The sequence below is a fragment of the Rhamphochromis longiceps genome, linkage group LG12 (assembly GCF_057381845.1).
Source record: "Rhamphochromis longiceps isolate RC_006_pf linkage group LG12, R_longiceps_female_GT1.1, whole genome shotgun sequence".
NCBI lineage: Eukaryota > Metazoa > Chordata > Actinopteri > Cichliformes > Cichlidae > Rhamphochromis > Rhamphochromis longiceps.
This window is the reverse complement of record NC_140568.1, coordinates 40,893,355-40,917,648: the sequence shown is the minus strand read 5'-3', so window position 1 is coordinate 40,917,648 and position 24,294 is coordinate 40,893,355. Positions and strand designations below refer to the sequence as shown.

Below are 24,294 nucleotides of genomic sequence, written 5' to 3'. Positions count from 1 at the left end.
TTTGGGGGGTGGGTCTGTTCTCTTGGACCTTCAGGAATCCACTACTATGTTATTTGTCAATTGGCGCTCTCTCATCATTGTTGGTAATCAGCCCCATGCCTGTTGTGTATCTGGTGAATTTGAGCCACATACACCTGGGGTTGTTGTTCAAATCACCTTCTATCATCAGCCTTAATACAATGGTTGAGACTAGTAACTCAAATAACCACTCATTATGACCAAGGTAAGCAGAAGAGGATCTCTGAATGTACAGATGACCATACCCGGTGTCATTCCTGTCAGGTAAAAACCATAAACTGAGGCTGAGTATTCATTTCTGCTTCAATATTCAAATTACAGATTCAGCATTTGGCATAAATAACATATATGCATGGCTCCATCCTCTATGCATACATACTTGTTTCAACAATTTAAGCTGCTGCTGGTATAATGTGAGAGGTTACTTTTGTGCAAAATTTGGGACCCTCCTGAGTCTACTTGGCCTACTCAGTCTACCTGTGTATTGTTGACCATATGCATCCTTTTACACATTTTCGCAAAAGCAAAGACTGTGATAAGGATGTGTGCAGTTTTTTGTTTGCTTGTTTTACCTTTCTGCTTAATTTTTCTGCAAATTTCAGTGACTTGAAATAAAGGACAAAGTTTTGTATAAACACACTGTAAACAGGATTAGATTGCCACCACACAAGCATCCAAAACAATATCTGAATTTTATTATATTTGTTTTTCCAGCTCTAAGGGGTGAAGCAAAAACAAATTAGAAGTTGGCCAGAAACTTCTCAGCTCCAATATAAAAACATATTTTAACTGTTCTTAGTGTATGTTTAATGTTTTATTTTCAAGAATATTTAAAAGACATTTTAAATTGTGCTAAATTGTCGAAAAGAAACTCCGAGTTTGCGCACTAATCTGCCATTTGGCCTTTCAAAATAAAAGCCGCGTCAGATCCAATCGACACAAACGGTGTGAATTTGAGTTGATTTTCGGGTTTAACATTTGAGTATTTGCACTCGAAAAAATTAATAAGTAAAAAATCACAAATAATTATCTTTTGGTAGTTGTCTTCTATTTTAACTCTCCCCGTGGGTGTATTATGATATGTTGCCTGCACCCTCTTCCTGTCCGCGGTCAAAACTTACGGAAACACTTCCTGAGCTGCCTGGTGTTCGCCCGTTTGTCATCCGGGGCCGCCTGTCTGTTGCTGTCCGTTGGTCGACTCGGGGACTCGGGGATGCTGCGAGATGGGAGTTGAATCGCGCAATCAACAAAGTGTCGGACGGAGTTTGAGACAATAGGAGGGAGCTTTTCGTTAGTTTTCCCATGAACCGAAAGTGAGCGCTGGATGGATTTTTGTTTCGAAGGGATTTAAAATAAAATACCCGGGGTGAAAATGAAGCTGCTGAAGCCGAGCTGGGTGAGCCACAACGGTAAGCTTGTGCAGGAATCTGTTGGATCAAGTTGGGCTTTTGTTGTCGGAGGGGGGCGACTTGATAAGGACGCATGATGATGATGATGGTTATGGTGCTGGTGCACACTTGTTTGACTTGTTAGTCACTTAAAAGTCACTCACATGCTAAATCTAAGCCAACGTTTGGGCACTTGCATTTGGTGTTTGTGCCGTTGTCAGTATCTCTGTGCTCAAAGTATATTTGTTTGCTAACCTTAGCTAGCTAGCTAGTTAGCCCCCCCCGGCTAGTTCTGGTGTCCTGACGTTAGCTAACTTACCTGGCAGATGACCCGTGTCGAAGTTACTGCCTCGCAGTGACTTTTTGGGGTCAGATTTACTCACATCCCGTGGGATTTTTAACATTTTATTTGTGTGACGGCTTCACAGAAAGCTTAAAAAATAAACAAGTGTCTGCTGGGATCATTTTTAAGCTGTCAGTTTGGAAAGTTAACCGCCAGGGAAATGGCCTGAATTTAGGGTGCAGCTAACGACTGTTGTTAGTAGAGCACATTTTGCCCGTGAAATATTTGACATTTGGAAGACTCCAACAAAATTGCACAACAGCATCAATATAGAATGAAACCAAATGTATTAAATGTATAATTATATTAGCAGATGGATTCCAGCTGCTGATATGTTTACAAAGAAAACTGAGGAAATAATACTTTGTTTTTTTGTTTGTTTGTTTGTTTTTTAATTCAGCACTCAACGGGAGTTTCTTTGTAATCTTTAGACATACATTTTTGCACTGTTGCTAAAATAAAGCACGTACTCAGGGGTGCATACAGAGTGCACGGTTAGGTATGAACTTCAGCTTTAGTCACGTAGTACACAGTACTGTATCTTTTATAAATATCACTTTAAGTAATGAGAAGCTTGTAATAAGTCACAGTTTTTTATTGTACAGTAGCTTTTTTCAAATATATTCTAGCAATTATAACCTTATTTCAAATTGTGGTTTCTTAGGCAAAAAAGGCACCGAGTGTTAAGTAAGGGTGTATTGCATAGACTGTACACAGAAGGATGGATATGCCACACACTGGTTCTGTTCTGAAGCCTCACTATTAGTTCTTCGAAGAAGCTCAATGCATTGGCTTGACCATATCTGAATTAACAAGATAATTATCTAAAGAAAAAAAATTATCCCCAAGAGCCTCTATTGACTCGAACTTCGAGGAACAGCAATGACCCTGCTGCTTACTTTAATGTAATTTGGATTTCACTTTGAAATATAGGAAGATACTGCCATATTTGTCTCTTGTATTTAATTGCTCATTTCATTCAACTAATCCTAAAGAAACAGTGTGTGCATAACTTCACAGCAAGTCACATTATTTTTTTAGCTAAAAATAAAAAAGTATAAATTACATAGAAACCAGCTAATGATGATGTTTTTGAAATACTGTGTAATGTATAGGGATGGGTATCGTTTAGGTTTTATCCGGTACCGGTGCCAAACCGGTACTTTTGAAACGGTGCCGGTGCTTAAACCGGTGCTTAAAGAATGGAGAACACAAAATTGGTCCAAAAACCTCTCATGTTCAGCTGTTTTTTTGTAAAAAGATAACAATGTTAGCCTTTTCTGCAGCTATGGGGCATATATGGTATCACTCTTGGCTGGAAGCAGTGCTTAAAAAAAAACATAAACTTTGTCCAAAAACCTCTCATGTTTAACTGTTTTCCACTTTTTCTTTGGTCATTTTAGCCTTTTTGGCCAGGGTGAAGGGAGTATCTGCCATCAAACAAGAAGACAGCTGCATGTAGCTATGATGATGTTTGCTAGTTCACCTTACCTTTAATGTAATAACGTGGTTAGCCTACTCAACGTAAATTACACACGAACAACATTAAGCTACTCACGCAGAGAAGAACGGCTGCTGCTGCCATCATCATCCGTCATCATTTCTGCTACACTGGCAGGGCTAGGGGCCAGGACTCTCCTCTTCGTGTTTTTGGGGGATGTTGCTAACTCCGGGTCCGATAACAGGCACCACACCCGCAGTAGATGTGCTCGGTGTGAGGTCTCACAGCAAGCTATCAAATACGGCGCATTTCTCGGCTTTTAAAAAAAACGCTATGCGTCGCCAGGTGTTTCATCAGATTCGAGGTGTTACCTCCTTTGACAGTATCACAGTATCAGCTTAAAGCACTTGTTACAGGCTGCTGAGTTTGCATATTTTGCTGTGAAGTACAGCCAGACTTTTGACCGCTTCGCCTTGGTCATTTTTAATCTGTAGCTCTGCTCTAAAAGAACGTACGTACCTGGCCCCGCCTACTATCCTCGGAAACGTAAAATGATTGGCTAGAATCTAAAGTGTATCACAGCTCAGGAAAATAAAGCACCGAAATGTGCGCTGCTTTTCGGTCTGGTTATGTCAGAACCGGTGCCATCGTGGCACCGGATACCGGTACCCATCCCTAGTAATGTAATCTCCATGGCTTAAAGGAAGAGTTAGGGAATTAGGTTATACTACCAAAGAGATTTTGGAGGATTTACCAGAAAGGTTTCCTTTCAGGAAAATCCTCGAGTGCATGTCGATTGTAAACCTGACAAGACACTGAAATACAGTCTCGGGTGTGGGCATGTACTAACATACTTGTGGAAAATCACAGAACAGTTGAGTAACTTTCCATAAGGCAGACTAAACAAAGCCTGGTAAAAAACAAACAGCTGAGGTCAATGCCATGTTCCTGTGTTATGTTGAAATGTGTCCAACATGCAGTGTGCTTGGAAAGTTTTCATTTACATGCTTTTTTGCATTTCAGGCGGATCTGTGCACAATACTTTGCAGCAACAAAGCAAAATAAGATTCAATGATGCAAAAAACCATCAATGTATTTTCACTTAAACAAGCAGCTGTTTTTTATGTGCATTAAAATTATATAAAAATTTAACAGTGCAAATGCAAATTCCTTGCTGACAGTTTAACCAAAAGGCATTTCCAGTGGAAATTGGCCGACATATCCTCAACATAACCATGTAGAATATCTACAAAACTTAAAAAGAGGTTATACACACACAATACGGTAATATTATGTTGAAGCACAGTATGTATCACTCCACGAGGCTCCTGCCTACGATAGCCGTAATGCTCTGACAATCCATCAAGCGGTGCGGCTTCGTAGCTTAGCAAAGTTGTACTAAAACATTTGACAGATTTTCGAGCGCCGTGTACCACATACAATCATTTCGAGGTCAGTAAACACAACCAGAATTCATACATAAGGCACACGGGATTATAAGGGGCACTGTAGATTTTTCCAAAAAACACAGTAATAACGACGGCCTGCTAGCATGCTCTACCAAAAATAGTGCTTTGTTTTGTATCTGACGGACGAAAGCTAAACCAGTTCCACACCACTGAAGTTGCAGCATTTTTACAAACCAATACTGGTTCATCTTTTTCATTCAATGATCCGCTTTTGCCCTTCTCATTCTCCGTCGCCGCCATGCTTTTTCCACCATGTGCATATGAAAACAAAGGCACTGTGAATGCACGTTTTACTAGAGCAGGGCGATATGGCCAAAAATATTTATCACGATATATATTTTAAAATTTGCGATAACGATATAACTGACGATATAATTGATGCGAGACAAAATACAACTCCACAACATTACTAGCGCAAAAAGACAACCTTCCATTTATTTTCACTTAAACAAGAAGCTGGTTTTTATGTACATTAAAGCTTTATAAAAATTTAACAGTGCAAATGCAAATTCCTTGCTGAAAGTTTAACCAAAAGGCATTTCCAGTAGAAATGGGCTGACATATCCTGAGCATAACCATGTATAATATCTACTGAAGTTAAAAAGAGATGCTTTGCAACATTAAACTGCAGTGTGCAGTACGCATTTTTTGGACCATAAGGTGCACGGGATTATAAGGCACATTAAGCGAAACAAAGCAGTCAGATAAATCAAACTTTATTAAACTCATTCTTCTTGCTTCCTCCACTTCTGTACCATTGATTCATTAATGTTGAATTCTCTGGCAGCTGCTTTATTCCCATGTTGTTGCAGTATATTAATGACTAACCTTGTATTGTGGATGGATTATCTCAGTTGTTCTCCTGACTGAAGTTTGCTCCGTTTACAGCATCCTGCCATGCGATTGCATTTGTCTCTAACTATCAGGAACTTTAGCGTTAACTTTTATAAGTGGAAAAGTGTTAAGTGTTCGTCCTCCAGCTTCACTGTTTATGTTATGCTAACATAGCTGTGTCGCTAGCGATCACGTAGCACATCATTATGTACCAGCTAGCCCAACTTCAGTAACCCTACAAACGTCACTGCTGTTTAGTTTCCTGTCTTCATTTATGTTGGAAGTGATAGCAGAGCTGTACGTTTGAATTTTTTCAGAAATCTCTCAGTCAGAACATGCTATATCATGCTTAGGTAACTAGCGAAACTAGCGAGCTAACTTCCGCTAGCTTCCTGCTAACTTCTAACTCCGTTAAATGTAATAAATTTTGTTTTCATGGATGCCTGGAAGTCAAACTTCATAGTTACACCTGGTAAAGCAGCAATGCTGATCGTTTTATTAAAGATGAAAGAATTTAGACAGTTTTTAACTCTCAGTGATGCTGCAGTGTTCGTTTGACCTGAAGCATACGGCGTTTAGGACCCAGATTACTCCCAGATTTAAGAGCATCTTAGTCTGACAATGATAACGACGGCCGCTTGCATGTTCTGCAAAAAAATGTGCTTTGTCGTGTATCTGACGGACAAACACCAAACCAGTTCCACATCACTGAAGTTGCACCTTTTTTACAAACCAATTCTGGTTCATCTGTTTCACTCAACAATCGGCCATGTGCGTATGAAAACAAAGGCACTGCGCATGCGCGTTTTACTCATATTCTATCGCGATATTTCATTTTCCTATTGTTGCCTAACATTATACCGGTATTACCGTGAACGGTATAATATGGCCCAGCCCTACGTTTTACCCATACTCTATCGCGATATTTCATTTTCTTATCGTTGCCAAACATTATACCGGTATTACCGTGAACGGTATGATATGGCCCAGCCCTAGCCTCCATAACTTAAAATATAAGAAGTTTGCCGTGATCAGCAGTCTTCTTAGAGCTGCCTACCCAACCTAACTGAGGATGAAAGGCCTTTGTCAGACCAGATATTCAAGAGCCCAGCTGTCACAATCAATTAGGATCTAGATTTCCTTTGTAGAGCTTGCAGGGTACTAATCAGGCCTCTGGGGTGAAGTGTCAATTAACCAGCAACCATAGACGCCATTAGTTTTTAAAGGTAATCAGAAGTCATCTCATTAGTGCCATCACTACAACATGGTGTGGTGCAGCATCATGCTGTGGGCATATTAGTGAGACAATTTAGGAGAGAGTGTAGCAGTGTTAAGCTTCAGATGTCAACCCAAAGCATATCGCCAAGAAAGTATTTCCAGGAAGTCGTTGTTATCAGATGTGCTTTAGCCATGTACTGAGCAAACGCTCTGAATACCCTTGTCAATGGAAAATGTCAGTGCTGTCATTTAACACACTAGAAAACCTGTTTTGGCTTGTGACTGTGGGACATGTGTGTGCTGTATGGATTGGTGTAAAAATTATGAGTTTGGATCAGCAAAATGCGGAAAACTTAAAAGGTTTTGTAAACTTTCCAGATGCACTCTGGTGTCTTTCCTTTTAGTTACTCCTTTATTTCCTCCAGTTTTCTCAGTATCTCTAGGTTATCTGTGTACAATATCAGTCTGCAGTTTTTGTGTTCTTTAGATCTATTAAAATTGAGATGACTGATATTAAATGTTGATTTTTGTGTTTCTCAGGTAAACCCATATTTTCAGTTGACATCCACCCTGATGGAACAAAATTTGCAACTGGTGGCCAAGGTAAAACCAACAACTGCTAAAATGAAAGTTTCTCCCTTTAGGATCATTTTTAAGCAACAGCTTAGTATTCTAACTGATGGAAAGTTACAGCTGGGTTCAGGTTTACTTTCCAGCTTAGAAAAATTCTCCCTGTTGCTCCTTGTGAAGGTGTTTCATGTTTAAAATACTTGGATTGTTTCCAGGGGAGGATTCGGGGAAGGTGATGATCTGGAACATGGCGCCGGTCCTCAGAGAGGAGGATGAGAAGAACGAGAATATTTCTAAAATGCTTTGCCAGATGGACAATCACTTAGGTAATCAAAGTCTGTATATATGGTTGGTTAATGAGTGTGCTTGTTCTCTAGGTCATTTTTTCCCCTTAATTAAACTTAAGGGTTACTTATGGTCTCTAACGATAGCTCCACACTGTGTGTATATGTAATTTTCTTTAATTAATTAGTTTTTTAACAGTTATTGAAAGCTGCACAAATAAACATCTGATGCATGTAGACTGTACTGCAATACCAACATGCACAGCTGTTATCATTTCCTTGACAAGAGGTCATTTAAATTGATGAAATAGAGTAAAAAAATAAAAATGCTCATTAAGTAAAAATGTAAATCAGATACAACAAATCCGACGTATAAAGCTGAATATAACACAACAAGGGGGTCAGTGAGTAAAAATGTTAGTTAAATACTATAAGATAAGTCTGAAAGAGTTCAAGATGTATTCAGAATGTGATTTGAATAAAAAAGAACTAAGGAAAAGTAACCATTTAAAAAAATAAGTAGACCTTTTACACTATGAAAAAAGAAAGAAAGGAAATCTATAACTATAAACCCATCTGACTAAAACGTTCGGAAACGTTGACCTTGGATGGATGGAGATAACAGCGGCAGGAAATTAAAATCACTTCGCCTTCCATGAACTGCCACTGACATAAACTGCTGCTGTGTTCAGTGACCTAATAACAAGCAGCCATATTTAATAATGAGAGCATCTTGATCTGCAGGTGCTGTTATTGTCCACCCTACCAGCCTCCTCAGCACTAATCCATACAAACTGTATTTATAGCCTCAGTGAGCAGAAGTGTTTGTGTGTGTCTCTGCAGCCTGTGTGAACTGTGTGCGCTGGTCCAACAATGGGCTGTATCTGGCCTCTGGAGGAGACGACAAGCTGGTCATGGTGTGGAAGAGAGCTGCGTATGTATACACACAGTCACTCGCTCAATATGATAAACAGCATTCACTATCTGTCAAGAAACGTCTGGAAAGACAGCCAAACAAGGACGTTTCCATGGTGACTGAGCTGAAAGCAGAATGGGAAACTTTTTGTGTCAGCGTGAACGCACACTAGATTGTGTGTGTGTGTGTGATAGGCGGCAATTTTACGGCTTTCCACAGTGCATTATATTACAACGATCTACACTTTAATAAACTTGCATCAATATTATTTATTTATCCTATTCTATTTTTTTGTTCTAGTAACACCAGCATGCTGTTCAATGGTCAATCATATGAGTCACTGTTGTAAACTAGGGCTGTTTAATTAAGCCAAAAAACCAAAAATCTACTATTTTTGTAACCTTAATAATTCTGCAGCACCATGATCCAAAAATTGCCAGTGGTATGCTACTGCTGGAGTTGGGGCATATGCAGATTCTACAGCTGTCAGCTACTGTTGGATGATGTGCTGCTGCTGATGGATGGTATACAGCTATAATCGGTGTATTCCACAGCTCCAGGAGAGGCATGCCACTGGCCACTTTTGGATCTTGACACACTGTTTCCTACACATATACTTTACTTGGGTGGGCCACCGACGGCAGAACGGTCACATAAATATATCTAAATATATTTTGGACCTAATTTTAGCTTTTATTTATTTATTTTGCTGCATGAATAAAAATAACACCAGAGTGTAACTAAGACTGCCAGAGGGGGTTTTTGGACAGACTTCGACATCCTATACTGCAGCTGGTAGCTCTTCTCTGGAAATTTGCTTCCAAGCTGGACAACCAGAATAACCAGAACTTGCAGTAGGTTGATACCTCGTTCAGTTGCTGGTATATGTTACTCACACGAAGTGCTCTTGTTGCCAAAAGCCATAAAAGATGATTATTACACAAGTATTTTTTGTAACAAAGTCTATATTTATTATTCTTTGCTGCTTTAAAGTATGTCCCAGTTCTTTCTCTGTGTATGAACTGACTGGATGCATGCTATCCCTTTCCTGCTAGTTCAAGCTAACTTCCTCTCACTGATGTTTTCTGGTGAATCTCCATTGTTGATAATTATGTCAGCATTCACATTTGCTGCTTTTTAATTTTGTCTGTCTGTGTGTTTCTTTTCCCTGTAGGTTCATCGGTCCCAGCACAGTGTTTGGGTCAAGCAGCAAGTTGGCCAATGTGGAGCAGTGGAGGTGTGTCACAATCCTGAGGAACCACACTGGAGGTAATAGACTCAGAAAATGCACAGAGAAGTTGCAGATGTTCACAGATACTGAACATCTGCACACATCCACCAACCTGGCTAGTTAAAGAGCCTCTGTTCATTGTGTGTGTTCTCGAGGTCTAACAGCTGTGTGGTTAAATGTTTAAAAACAAAAGAATTTCCTGAAACAAGACGATGAATAAATCATAAAAACAAAAATAAAGTGGAAAAATATTTCAGATAATAGCCAGATTTTTTCCCCTTCAACATTCAGTACATTACTTGGTAAATTTCTTTCTTTAAATCCCCTTTGACATATTAATGTCAAAAAAAGAAAAGTGTCACACCATTGTCATCATTTGTTATCATTGTGCTGTGTTTGCAGATGTGATGGACGTGGCGTGGTCTCCTCGTGACGTGTGGCTGGCCTCCTGCAGTGTGGATAACACCATTGTGATCTGGAACGCTCGCAAATTTCCAGGTAAAGTTTAACCACAGCTCAGCCTCTGGAAAATAGAAAATGCTCATATTTACAAAAGTCTTTTGTTTTTAACTGAGAGGGAAAAAACACTTTCTGCACACTCTGCAACTGTCTTAATGATCTATTCAGAGATGATCACTACTCTGCGAGGACACACTGGCCTGGTGAAAGGCCTCACATGGGATCCAGTGGGGAAATACATCGCCTCCCAGGCTGACGACCACAGTCTGAAAGTGTGGCGGACGGTGGACTGGCAGATGGATGCAAACATCACCAAACCTTTCAGTGAGGTACAGAAACACTCACTCTCGCTTTGATTGGAACCCACTGAATACATTGTGTGTTTCCACTAATTGATTTAGGTTTTGATTTTATTTTGTCATCACAGTTTAAGGGATTTTTCTCTTTCTGTCTCACTCTCAGTGCGGTGGGACGACCCACGTCCTGCGTCTGTCCTGGTCTCCAGACGGTCAGTATCTTGTGTCGGCTCATGCAATGAACAACTCCGGCCCCACCGCTCAGATTGTGGAGAGAGATGGCTGGAAGACTAATATGGACTTTGTGGGCCACCGTAAAGCTGTCACTGTGGTGGTGAGGATGTGCTAGCAACATGTTCAGCCAGTAAATCTATATTTAAACAAAAGAAAAGCTACTTATTGATGCGTCTGGTTTCTGTTCCTACAGAAATTCAACCCAAAGATTTTCAAGAAGAAGCAGAAGAACGGCAGCTCTCCGAAGCCCAGCTGTCCGTACTGCTGCTGCGCTGTTGGCAGCAAAGACCGATCGCTCTCCGTCTGGGTCAGTAAAAAACCCACAGTTTTAAAGTTTAAAATAATGATAGTAAAACATAAAAGTTAGTACTCTCATTCCTTAGTCAAGCTGCAGTTTTCATGGCTTATTGATGTGATGACATGTACATTAATAACCAAGTGAGGGCAGTTTTTCCAGTTCAGTGGTTTCTCACCAGGAATCGCCAAACCCAGTTTTAGTAGCTGTTTGGGAGGATATAAAAAAATAAAGTCTCTCTCGCTCTCTCTGCTCCAGCTCACCTCACTGAAGCGCCCTCTTGTGGTCATCCATGATCTTTTCGATAAATCCATTATGGACATTTCCTGGTGAGTGAAGACATTGTGGGCTGTCACATTCTGCAGTCTCTCTTATTCTAAGTCCACCGCCCTGACATCAGATATCTGACTTCAGATATCATTTTTAATGTCTCAGTGTGTGGATGCTTTTTTACCTGCACCCTTCTCTGTTTGCATACAGGTGTTTTGTGTAGGCTTATTAAACATTACTGGTGGTGATAAATGTCTGAGTTTGATATGTATGTGTGTATCAGGACATTGACGGGTCTGGGGATGTTGGTTTGTTCGATGGATGGCACAGTCGCCTATTTGGACTTCTCCCTGGATGAACTGGGAGACCCGCTGAATGAAGAGGAGAAGGTAAGAAGCATCAAGGCATCACTGAAATTGTGACTGTATGTTTACAACTAGTCCTGTGTACACTTAAGACCTGTGTCATATATATTCTACTACAATGGTAGATGCTCATGTTAAACATAGCTAGAGTTTCAAATAATGAGGTCAGCTTGTGTACAAGGATATCATGTAGGTCAAGTCTCAAGCTTTGAATGCTTGGTTTCAGATGGTGTTTTCCGCTCTTGGCTGTGTTTTATGACATATGGGGGATATCCCAAATGTGGTCATCTCAGGCACATGGCTCTGCCGGTGTGTGGAGAAATCTGCCCCACTTACTGTTTAATTTTGGTTGTGAGTTGCAGCCAATCAGGAGAAAGTAGGTTTAGAGAATAAGGAGCTAAGACGGCTTGTTTCAAACAGAAGATGAACTGAGGGATAGAGACCAAGGCCCTGTGTAAGATTAGTAAGGTTTATTTTAAGTGCAGACTATGCAAAGCTATTCCAGTAGACTATAACAATAAATATATGGAGCTGGAAAAAACGAGGTCCAATTTAAACATTTTTTTGGAGCCTGAGTAAGTGCCCAGGAGTGTTGACCATCTGAGCAGCTTGCCTTATGTACTGTCTTTCTTTACTTGTGGGGAGTAATTTAGGAGCCCAGTAAGATAAATAAAGATTATTTGAACTGTGCCTCATACAGATCTACTCTAGTAGAGTGCAGCAATGAAAACGTAGAGCTGAAAATATGTACTGCTGATATATTTAAAGTCAAAGTCTTCTCCTGATCTTTTATTTATTTAGCTAATAATAAACTCTAAACCAGCTAACAAATACAAAGTTTTATTTAAACCACATAACAAAGTTGTCCCTTCTCATCTTGTTTTTCATTCTTAGAAGTAGAGAAAAGTAATCAGTGAATGAAAAATGCACCACATGAGGCCCAGACTCTGCTTTATGTATAATTATTGGTTGACATCTTTATATTCCAGGTTTTTATTGCTAAGCAGTTTAACAGATTTTTTAAATTTTGTTGGTGGTTCTTGCTTAAATAAGGTTTCTTCCCTCCTAGAAAACTTTTCTTTTTCTTCTTGTGACAAATAGAACAGTATCCATCAGAACATCTACGGTAAGAGTCTGGCTATAACCAGCACCGAGGCTCAGCTCTCCACCACCATCATCGAGAACCCCGAGATTCTCAAATACCAACAGGAGCGGCAGAACTCTGCCCAGGCCAACTCAGGACCAGGTGCTGCTGCACCTGAATCCTCAGCACCCAAACTCAACAGTGTGATGAACGGGGAGTCTCTGGAGGACATCAGGAAGGTAGATGGAGCAGCCATCTATAATAAATGAAATTAAGGGAAAAATGCTTACATAGTTCTGGGAGGTGCTTCCTGGAAGCATATCAGAAACCTGATAATTATATTTTCATTGGGTTTTTGGAAAACTGTTAGAGTAGAGACAAAATACATTAGAAATCAAAGTCCAACACAGTTTAAAATATACTAATACTTATGTATTTTATATATATATTAATGTTTTAAACTTTTAATTTTCCAAAGCTGTCAAAACATCCTTTTTATATCTGTGCAGCGTAAATTTCTTGGATGCTTTATTCTCTCATCTGGCAGAATCTTTTGAAGAAGCAGGTGGAGACGAGAACAGCAGATGGCAGAAGAAGAATCACACCGCTCTGCATTGCTCAGCTGGACACGGGGTAGGAAGGCATGAAACACACTCCGGTGAACAAGATGGCTGATCTCACAAAAATAGCTGGTAGATCATGTTTGGACTCCAAAGATGGCGGCTGGACTGATTACAGGTTTCTTCTGTGCCATCAAAGCTACAGCAACACAATAAGAGAAGAGCTTGAAGTGTCAAATCTTTGGTTTTGAGTCCACACAAGTTCAAAGACTCCTCTCAGTCTGAACCGGATCTAGATTTAATTAACAGTTGAAACAGGGGGCTATTGTTGTGTGTTTTAACAACATAGAAGCCACGTGGTGCAAACTGAAGATGATTCTGGTCCACAGAGCTAATGCAATGTAGAAAAAGTGATGGTTAAAGTTAGTTATTGTTGTATAAAAGTAATAATAATGTTAACCAGATGAAGAGTAGAAGATCACAGGCCCTTTTCTCTCTGCAGGGATTTCTCTCCGGCTTTGTTCAACAGTGTTCCCATCCTGCCCTCGGGCTCATCCATGTCCAGCCAGCTCACCCCCCAGCTCAGCTCCGACTCCAGCCCAGGACAGGCCTCTTCTATGGGGCTTAAGCCCACACACGACCCCATGCTTACCTCACCTCCTCCCAACAACACTGCTAAGCCAATGGAGGACAACAATGATGGGTATGGAGATCACAGATAGGGAATTTTTGCTGTTGTTTTCTGTTTTACCCTCTCTGTGTTGTCTTTTTCATACTTTAAATTCCCAAACCTCCCACTTCCTCTTCCCAGTCGTTTACATGGCGCTTGGTTTTCTCATTCCCGCCTTCACTTGTCTTTCTCATTATCTTCGTCCTAGTGTCAAATCCAGTCTGCTGCTCACCTCTGCCTCCAAGATTGAGCCAATGAAAGCTTTGGACTCCAGGTTTACAGAGAGGTCAAAGGCCACACCAGGCGTGACAGCCGCCATTTCGTCCACAGCTGGACTCACACCGTTAGACAGGTGAGTAACTGTGCAAGTGAAGAACATCAAACACAAAAACAGAACACAGAGACATATCTGATGTCCTGTTCTAGCAACAGGCCGAAAGACGGCGTCACCGCCCAGAAGGAGGCAAAAACCAAAGAAGAGACCAGCAGTGACAGCGAGGATAAGATGGCTGCCATCAACAAGAACCTGACATTTGGCAAGAGGAAACCAGAGCTGCTGCTGGATGGAAGAGAGGTGCTGGAGAAGAGGAAGAAGGGACGGCCCAGGAAAGACAAGATGGCTGCTTCCATGGCCCAGCCTTTCACTCAGGTAGAGGGACATGTGGATGATCTGAAGCCTGAAAATCTGTTATTTTAAGCTCTTTGGGTGCAGCTAAAATAGGTTAACCAAGTGTGCTTTTCTACTTATCTCGTCATAACAGATAACTCCTCCCGCGGAACAGGAGCCCAGCAGGGTTGTAGCTCCTCCAGCTCCTGTCGCTGTTCTCAAACTACCAACACCAAGTACACAGAAGGCCTTCAGTCTGCAGGTAACACACCGTCTGTCATCTCTTTGGTTTGGACTTTAAGTGTTTAGTGTGTTTATCCAGCTGGAAGATGTATTGTACTTTTATAACCACCTTAATTGACAGTTTTTCACCTCGAATTATATCTGTTTGCATCCCCCGTCTGATCTCTCACAAGCTCTACGGTTTGGCTTTGGGTCTTTCTTTTTATTTCTTTGCTAAGTTTGTTCTCTTGTTCTTCTAGCTAAGGTCGTCGTTGTTCTCTGCCTGCTTTTTTTTTTTGTCTTTTTCTTCTTTTTAGTGTTTCCACTGTGTGGCTACTCATTTTGTAGCTTTTTTTTCTTAAGCCCACGTCTCAGAGGTAGAAATTCTTATTTTAGTTCAAGCCTGTTTGTTTGTTTTGTTTATATCTATTAATAAATAGCCATCAGCACTTTAGAAAGCCTTCTCTGGCTTCCTCCTTGGACACTTATCGTTTCAGTTTCTTCAGTTAGAAATTCTCCCTTTTCTGTTTGAGCAGTGTCGTCTTCTCCCTTGTCTTGAAACATCAGCTTTGGTGGATTTGTAATTGATGAAGGCGATGCTCCATACATTATCGAGAGTGTTTGTTGTGCAGCTTATGCTTCTTCCTGCTCGTTTTTGAACATGAAAGTTGTTGTTGTTGTTTTTTTGTTTTTGTATTTGTGGTCGCTTGTTTTCCTTTGTTTCTCTTTTGATTTCTATGTTGTTGTACTTTTTTAACATGTTCAAAATAAAGATTAAATTCAAATTCAATTCAGGTGAGCATGGAGCCCTCAGTGTTCCTGGAGGTGGAGAATGAGGTGTCCATGGTTGCAGGTTCGAAGCTCAGCCAGCTGCGATGCTCCAGAGACGGACGAGACTGGAACACGCTCCTGCCCAGCTCTGTGGTCGTTGCTGCAGGCAGCAGGTAGGAGGCGCTGCTGAGTTTTCATACAGACAGAATCTCTGTTTATACTTGAATTGATTTACTTTCACTTTTTGATGTGACTTGGAAAAAAAACTAGTAGCTTCAGAACTTAAAAGGTCGGGGACTAAAGCTAAAATAGACATTTAAGTAAAGTAACGCAGATTCATTGCCGAAATTACATGCAGAATATTTTTTATGTGTGCAGTCATCCTCTAAACTCCCAGTTGGAGGAGGGAAAGTCTTCGAGGTATCACTGAAAAGTGGAGGATATTCCCACACAGTGCTACTGATTTTAATTTAGGCCACACTGTTATGAAATGAAAACATCAGCAGGTCTACCAAAGACAGAAAATGTAAAAAAAAAAAATGAATTAACAGCACAAAATCTGGTCTTCCTAATTCTCCTCCACTCCCTCAGTGACATCCTTGCAGTCGCCTGTGAGGACAGGATGTTGTCAGTCTTCTCTTCCTGTGGGCGGCGACTCCTTCCTGCCATTCAGCTAGGCACGCCTGCGTCTGCCTTACACTGCTCTGCCCACTACGTCATGGTTCTGACCGCTGGAGCGACTTTGTCCGTGTGGTCAGTGTTCAGCTGCTGTGTTTGATTTGAATTGCTTGGGAGCTTTTGTTGCATTTTTTTATCTTTGATCTCTGAGGTAAAACTAGTTTTACAGAGATGCCTACGCATTTAGAAACTGCATTAATTTACGCTGGTAGTATTTAATGAATATTTGTCTTTATTCTAAAATCTTTGCTCTTTGTAATAATTCATTTTTTGTTTCTGCAGGGATGTTCAGAAACAGAAGGCTCTGGTCAAGAACGAGTCTCTGCTGACTGTTTTGTCTGGTGAGTCATCGCTACAGCTGATATCTACTCACATCAAAACAAGCTTGACCGATAAAACAGCAGAGAGATGTAGTGAGGTGCACTGTGTAGCGAGACTAATGTGTTAATGGGTATATTTAGAGTTAAAGCTGCTTATCTAATGCTAAACTGACTAATGCTGAACACATAACCTGCTCCAGAGAAGTCATATTCAGAGTTTTGTTTAGAATGTATACTTTCATTGATATTTATTTTAAATGTGCAGTCTGTTGAGCTGTGCCTTACTGACGAAATTTGCATGCACCCAGTTGGTTATGAGGAAAACAAATATTATGCTTGATTCTAATCTGCTGCCAATTCTGTTTTACACTGCTGGCCTTGCAGCTAGTGGAACAAAAGTATTTAAAAATGAGTTCATTAGTAGGCCATTTTACACTGAGAATATAAAATCAGTAGCGTTTCACCAAAAGCTGAAAGTATTAGCCCATGACCACCATGAAGCTGTGGGACAGAGGCAGACCCACCTGTTATCTCTCACTGGGGTTTTTAGGGTTTGTAGCGCCGGCTAACAGAGGGAACGTGTGGTTATGTCCAACTTGCTTCACTGCGCTCTCCAGGCCAGATTTGATTTGATTATATAATGACTCAGGTGATTATTAATAAGTGAATCGAGCCGTGTTATTCTCCATGAAAACTACTTTGTTTGTGTCTTCAGGTGCTGACACTACAGTGTCCCAGTCTCTGCTGACTCAGCAGGGAGTTCCAGTCATTGGACTGTCCAACGGGAAGTCGTACTGCTTCAGCTCCTCTCTGGAGACATGGTGAGAAACACTATGGAAGTACTCACTGTACTCACAGATGAATAATGAACCAATGGATTTGACAGCTGTGATTAAACCATCTCTCTCAGGACTCTGATAGCAGATAAAAGTGACTCTCTGGTTCAGTGTGCTGACTTCAGGAGCTGCCTGCCTAGCCACGATACACCGGTGTCCTCTGGGCCTCTGGCTGTCATGCAGGGACGCAACCTCAAGTATGTCTTTAATATTAATCTGCACTTCTCATCTTCAGTAATATAAAATGTAATAAAGAAAGTCAATAAAAAAGTCTCGGTGCTCCCCGCAGTGCCGGTCGGCTGGCTTCCCGCCTCTCCTCCACCCCTCACCACCTGCAGCAGAGCATGACGCTGGCCTTCCTGGAGAATCAGCTGGCGTCTGCTTTGACTCTGCAGTCAGCACAGGAGTATCGCTACTGGCTGCTCATCTATGCCCGTTTCCTCGTCAATGAAGGTACCAAACTTTCAGCTGAAGGGACAAACATCAGTTTTGAGTATTGCAGATGTGTTCTGATAGAAAATGAGAAATGGTGGAAACTAAAACAACCTAGGTGCTTTCAGAAAATTTGGACTCAATTGTCTAATTGAACAGGCGGCAACTGTAGAAAAGCAAGCTTGCTGCACAGTGTCATATGTAGTACACAAGCCTTATATAAACAACTCTTATATTTCATATATTTTTCTGTTTTTCCTTCCAGGCTCAGAGTATCGCCTCAGAGAACTCTGCAAGGAGCTCCTGGGTCCTGTCCACAAATCAGCGGCTACATCCTGGGAGCCCACCACACTGGTACGACAACAAAAATCAGTCTCTTCCTCTTGATTTTGTCTTTTCAAATCAAATCAAATCAAATCAAATCACTTTTATTGTCACATCACATGTGCAGGTACATTGGTACAGTACATGTGAGTGAAATTCTTGTGTGCGAGCTTCACAAGCAACAGAGTTGTGCAAAATACAATAATGTAAACAAGCAAAATACAAGAATGGCTACATCTGAAACTAATAAATATATGTACAATATATAATAGTATATGCATTTCTGGATGTGTATACTAAATATTTTTCTACGTGTGTGTGTGTGTGTGTGTGTGTGTGTGTACATATTTTACAAATTAAATAGAGTAAACAATAAATAAAATATACAGAGTTGAATATGTGCAAAACAGTGGCGTTACTGTACAGTATGTAGTGCATAATGTTAAAGTTCCAGCAGTGAAGCTGAGGTGTCTATGACGTGTTCAGCAGTCTGATGGCCTGATGGAAAAAGCTGTCTCTCAGTCTGCTGGTACAGGACCGGATGCTGCAGAACCTCCTTCCTGTTGGAAGCAGTCTGAACAGTTTATGGCTGGGGTGACTGGAGTCCTTGATGATCCTCCCCGCTTTCCTCAGGCAGCGCTTCCTGTAGATGTCTTGGAGGGAGGGAAGCTCACCTCCAATTATCCGTTCAGAGCACCGCACTACTCGCTGGAGAGCTTTGCAGTTGTAGGCGGTGCTGTTGCCATACCAGGTGGTGATGCATCCAGTGAGGATGCTCTCAATGGCACAGTGATAGAAGGTCCTGAGGATGCGGGGGCTCATGCCGAATCTTTTCAGTCTCCTGAGAAAGAAGAGGCGCTGCTGCGCCTTCTTCACTGTTTTGTTTGTGTGTACTGACCACGTAAGATCCTCAGCCAGATGTACACCAAGGAACCGGAAGCTGCTCACTCTCTCCACAGCAGCGCCGTTGATGGTGATGGGGGTGTGTACTTCTCTGCACCTCCGGAAGTCCACTATCAACTCCTTTGTCTTTGCGACGTTGAGGGTGAGATGGTTGTCTTGACACCAGTGGGTCAGGGCGCTGACCTCCTCCCTGTAAGCCGTCTCATCACCGTTGGTGATAAGACCCACCACTGTAGTGTCGTCCGCAAACTCACAATGATGTTGGAGTTGTTAGTGGCCGTGCAGTCGTAGGTGTAGAGTGAGTACAGGAGAGGGCTCAGTACACACCCCTGTGGAGCACCAGTGTTCAGTGTGACGGGGGATGAGGTGATGCTGCCCAGTCTGACCACTTGGCGTCTGTCAGACAGGAAGCTAAGGATCCAGCTGCAGAGGGAGCTGCTCAGTCCTAGATCCTGCAGTTTCCTGTCCAGCTTCGAGGGAACGATGGTATTGAATGCTGAGCTGTAATCTACAAACAGCATTCTCACATACGTGTCTCTCTTCTCCAGGTGTGACAGGGCAGTGTGTAGTGTCAGGGCTATGGCATCATCAGTGGACCTGTTGTGGCGGTATGCAAACTGTAGAGGGTCCAGTGAGTCGGGTAGTGCAGAGCAGATGAAGTCCCTGACCAGCTTCTCGAAGCATTTGCTTACGATGGGGGTCAGGGCTACAGGTCGCCAGTCGTTCAATGAGGAGATGGTGGAGGATTTGGGTACAGGGACGACGGTGGCCATTTTGAAGCAGGCTGGGACTACAGACAGAGAGAGGGAAAGGTTGAAGATGTGTGTGAACACTCCAGCCAGCTGAGCCGCGCATGACTTGACTTTTAACATGATCCAAAGTCCACTGAATATTAACAGCTTTTATTAGTATAGTCACTACAAAATGTGACATGAAACACAGCTTTTACTAAATAGTAAGTGAAGCACAGAACAGCTCAGTTGTCTTTAAAGGGTTTATTTAGATGTTTGAGACAAGTTAGCCGAGGTGCAGTTTGGACGTGGGCTAAATGTCAGATTAGTTGAAAGTTTGCACTTATAAACTGCACCAGGATCTGTTTCTGACAGCCTAATATTTTATCTTTGGTTGTGAGAAACAATTTCAGAGATTTGATTGGTATTAGTGGAGTCAAACTGAAAATAGTGAAAATACTACAAATACGGTAGTGAGGTGATCAGCAGATGTTCAGACAGTGGAAGCTGGAGCTGATCAGCATCTGCTGTCTCTCATTAGACTGTATTGCTTCACTGTGTCTGTGCTGTTGGTGTCTTTTGAACTTTTTTGATGGACTGCCTCATTAATATTATGTCTTGCTGTGTGGTACCGACCGTCTAGGAAATGTCTGCTTCAATTTGCAAATCTAATATTTTATTAGTCTGGTCCTAATTAGCACTACTTAGGATGTCTGTGTCTCTGTGTTACACCTGGACAGTTTATGCAGCTTGCGCCACCCCATTGTCAAGGTGGTGAATGATTTCGAATGTAGAATTTTGAAATTGATACCATAGGTGTGTCTGCTCGGAGGCTGAGGGGTAACACTGGCAGCCGCTCGTATTTTTTATTTTATTTTAGTATTTGAGATTGCTACTTTGTTTTGATCATTTACTCATTTCCCAGAATCTCTGATACACATTACTGGTAAGTATGCTTGGATGATATAAACCAAAATTATCTGAACTAAAGAACACTTTGTAACGACTGCGCACACGCTGTAAACAATGTCACTTCTGCAAGATGACAGTTCTGATTTCTTCCATATTTTTGCTTCTTTTTGCACACAAAGAGGAAAAGATGAGTCGCTTCGTCCTCACACGTTCACTGTTTGACTTGTGTGTTTTTAGGGTCTACGTAAGCGTGAGCTGCTGCGGGAGGTCTTACCCGTCATCGGTGAAAACCTTCGGTTCCAGAGACTGTTCACTGAGTACCAGGATCAGCTGGAGTTGCTGCGCAACAAATAGCACGCGCTGCTACGCAGACAGAAACTGACACAAACACACACGGACTTAAAACAGTTCGGTTTGCCTCGGCTCAGCTCCGGTAAACTTTGACTGCTTTCTTCAACTTGAAACGCTGCTCTGGCTCAGACCTGAAAAACACGACCTGGGTGTCTTCTGAGAACTTTAACATCAGCCGGTCCTCAGCTTTTTGAGCGCTGGGACTTTTCAGTGCTGTCGTTCACCAGACAGTTTTTTTTTTCTTTCTGGTTTTCAGTTTCAATTCTCCTCTCCTGTCTTTATTCCTTCTAAATGTGATCTTTTTGACCTATGCACCTCTTGCCCTCCTAATCATGAACCTAGAAAAGGTAACTCAAGGGAGATGGTGATAGAAACGGTCGTCAGGTGCAGCATCAGCAGCTGTATGGAATCATTCTCAGAGGTCTTGGAGAGAGATCAGAGGTAAAATGTAAAGAGAAATGTAAATTAGAACAGATTTATAGGAGCAATATGCTTGCACCAAAGTGATGCCAATTTAGTGAGAAATAGTCTCTCACCTGCATCTGCCAGGTGAAGGAAATGAAGGGCATCCAGACTACGGATCAGCTGGGTTTTTACAGGTTGGTATTCCCGAGTGTACCGTTATCTTTAAAATCAGCAGTTCTCATACCAAAATGCGAAAAGGGTGGTAAAATGCAAGGCCATGACTGAAATGCAGGATTGTTGTCTGTGAAATAAAATTGGAAAATTGAAAAAAGAATTTGTGCACAAACATTAAGCAGAAATTTATGTAAGCACTAAACTAGGGCTATCTGGGAGTCTGCACCTTCGATTGGTGCATTCGCCATTCCTTGGTCCTCCCTCGACTGAATGAGCTTTTACATTCTGTAATCTCTCCACAGTGTAGCTCCATTCTTAGCTATTTAAAATAGATTTTGTTTGTAAAAGGATAATCCTTCACTTCTGCAGAGATGGGCTGGTGCATCTAGATGAAGGTGATTTTAAAAAAGTCATCGCCCTACAGAGAATAGGATCTGGTGCAACTGGGAAACAACGTCTGACGCTACGACTGATCATTAGGCTAAACCAGTATCACATCTCAGAATCTCTGGCTGCACTAAAATCATCGTAAACACAAATTCAGACAAAATAAAGTTCTTAAAAAATGAACGAGACACCAGATGGTTTAGGGCATTGCAGGAATCCCTGGTAGATGTGCAATAGTTGTACATCGGTACAAGCTCTTGGTGCTAGACATTGTTTGTAAACTGTTAGTGCCGAGTGTTACAGGTTGAGAGAAAGAATCAGCTTATGGAATCAAAATTTCTTCATTATTTTTTAACTGTTTTCTCAACACAAGACACGTTTTAGAGTGTTGAGAAAATGGTTCTGTTTTCAGGCCGGCCTTAGTCATTGCACGGTGTTATACGGTGGCTGCATGAATCATAATGCACAATATTAAATTAACCCAACAGTAGGCCTTTCAGACATGGGTAACATGGCTGACTTACCAGTCTGTTACAGTAATGGCACTCTGTCATTCGTAGGGCACTTTTACACTTTAACTGTGGCGTCAGACAGACTTACTGACAGCGGTGAAAAAATGCAAAGTGATGGGATGTGCAAGAAATTTGTCATAGTTGCAAAAGTCTTGACGCACATGTGGTAACAAGTATTTTTGGTATTATCTCCAAATCTAACCCACAGACCGTATAAAAGATGTATGCCGTTAAAGCTGCAGTCTAATATTGGCCACCAGAGGGCGATAAAGAGTTCTAGTCCTTTGGGAAAGCTTCCCTTATACTTGACCTCTGTAAAAACTTTGCTGGTGAGTTAAAGGTCTCAGTCAATCATTTCAGGTCTTCGTCAACATCAAGATTATTTTGTAAGTTTAGCTTATGATTTCACAGTTGTTTGGTTTTTGCTCGTCATACCCAGTTTCAAAACACCAAGATGGCAACAGCGAAAAAGCTTCTCTCGAATCTTCAAATTGTGACCACAGAAGAATGTTTTCATGTAGAAAACTGTAATAATGAAGCCACATGCTGTCATACAAGTTCTGCTTTTTTTGTTTGTTTAGTTTGTTTTGTTTTCTGTCATGTGTGATCTGTCCAAACTTTGCAGTGACAAATTTTTCCTCTGTCCAGGCGAGCAACATTGCTGGCCCACTTCAGTCTAAAAGTGACCAGTTTGCGGGCTCAGAATGATGGAAATGGATAGAGGCTAATCACAGATAAAAAATCTCTTAACTCGCATGTCCAGAGTAGCTGCAGGGTTTTATTTTTCTGAACTCCACCAAAAATGGTTCTGGATTTGTCAGATAATTATGTCTTATATTTGAAATCATGTGGACATTTCAGGAGACCAGACTCGGTGAAATGTTCTGTATATGTGGTTTTTTTTTCCCACTTGGTTTGTAAATAAGCTGAACTCAGAAACACAACCAGAGCCGATAAAGGCTCCGATTTCTCTCGATTTCTCTTCACATTTCTCTGCTGCTGTGCAAGAATCACTGCTTTCAATTCAGGATTAAGGAGGGAAAATTGTTTTCTGATATCCATTAACTTGACATTTGACCCAAAGGTCAAGAAACCCAGTGACACATTAATGAAGTTCATTTACCTTAATAGTACGTGTGTTTAGCCTTTTGTTAGTCTGCAGCAACATTAATGCACTCCTCTGCCTGCTCTGTGTGATCACACAGGAAGCTTGTTTAGTGTTATATTTCACTTCTGAGTGTGGTAAGCAGCACAGAGGAATCCCTTTTACTTAACACCCCCCTTTTTATTTTTTCTTCTTCTTTTTTTTTTTTTTTTTTATCTGTACAGAACTTCCTTCCTTATTTGTTTCATTTCTTTTTGTTGTTGTTTTTTCGGGGGGTTTTCACTGTCAGTCATTTTTAAATGTTTCTACAAGACGTTTTGTTTGATTTGTTTTCAATTTGTATAAGAAAAAGAAAAAATAACCAGAGACAAGCTGAAGTTTTTGCTTTGGAAAAAAAAGAGGAAAGATTAAACAAATGAGGAACAGTTGTGGCTTGTTAATTTCCTGTGTGGTATTGCTTCATTTTGTGTTCGTGTGTGTTACTGGCTCTCAAGTAATGGGTCCTGATGCTGATAATTCCCAACCAGATTTCAGCTAATGTTCCCCCACAGCTCGGAATCCCATCATCAACACCACTTTCTATGATAACATTTTTTTAAACTTGTTTGAAATTCACTTGGGCCTTTTTTTTTTTTTTTTTTTTTTAACCCATTTCCTCTCCTTCTTTATAGCAATTCTG

General features: G+C 41.2%; 1 protein-coding gene across 2 annotated transcripts; it reads left to right on the top strand.

The window, feature by feature from the left end:
- The first annotated feature begins 1,174 nt into the window (after positions 1–1,174).
- On the top strand, positions 1,175–24,055 carry hira (histone cell cycle regulator a). 2 transcript variants are annotated; one of them, XM_085426374.1, is made up of 25 exons: positions 1,175–1,427; positions 7,252–7,314; positions 7,497–7,607; positions 8,409–8,499; positions 9,656–9,750; positions 10,115–10,210; positions 10,340–10,500; positions 10,634–10,801; positions 10,895–11,008; positions 11,255–11,325; positions 11,550–11,655; positions 12,733–12,954; positions 13,263–13,348; positions 13,778–13,978; positions 14,154–14,297; positions 14,378–14,594; positions 14,707–14,814; positions 15,570–15,718; positions 16,137–16,298; positions 16,506–16,564; positions 17,259–17,364; positions 17,454–17,576; positions 17,669–17,832; positions 18,077–18,165; positions 20,919–24,055. In XM_085426374.1, the coding sequence occupies exons 1-25, from the start codon at positions 1,391–1,393 to the stop codon at positions 21,033–21,035; spliced, it is 3,060 nt and encodes a 1,019-aa protein (XP_085282500.1). In that variant the 5' UTR covers positions 1,175–1,390; the 3' UTR covers positions 21,036–24,055. The 2 variants fall into 2 exon arrangements, with proteins under 2 accessions (XP_085282500.1, XP_085282499.1); XM_085426373.1 differs by having other exon boundaries at positions 1,176–1,427; positions 14,372–14,594.
- The last annotated feature ends 239 nt before the right edge of the window (positions 24,056–24,294 follow it).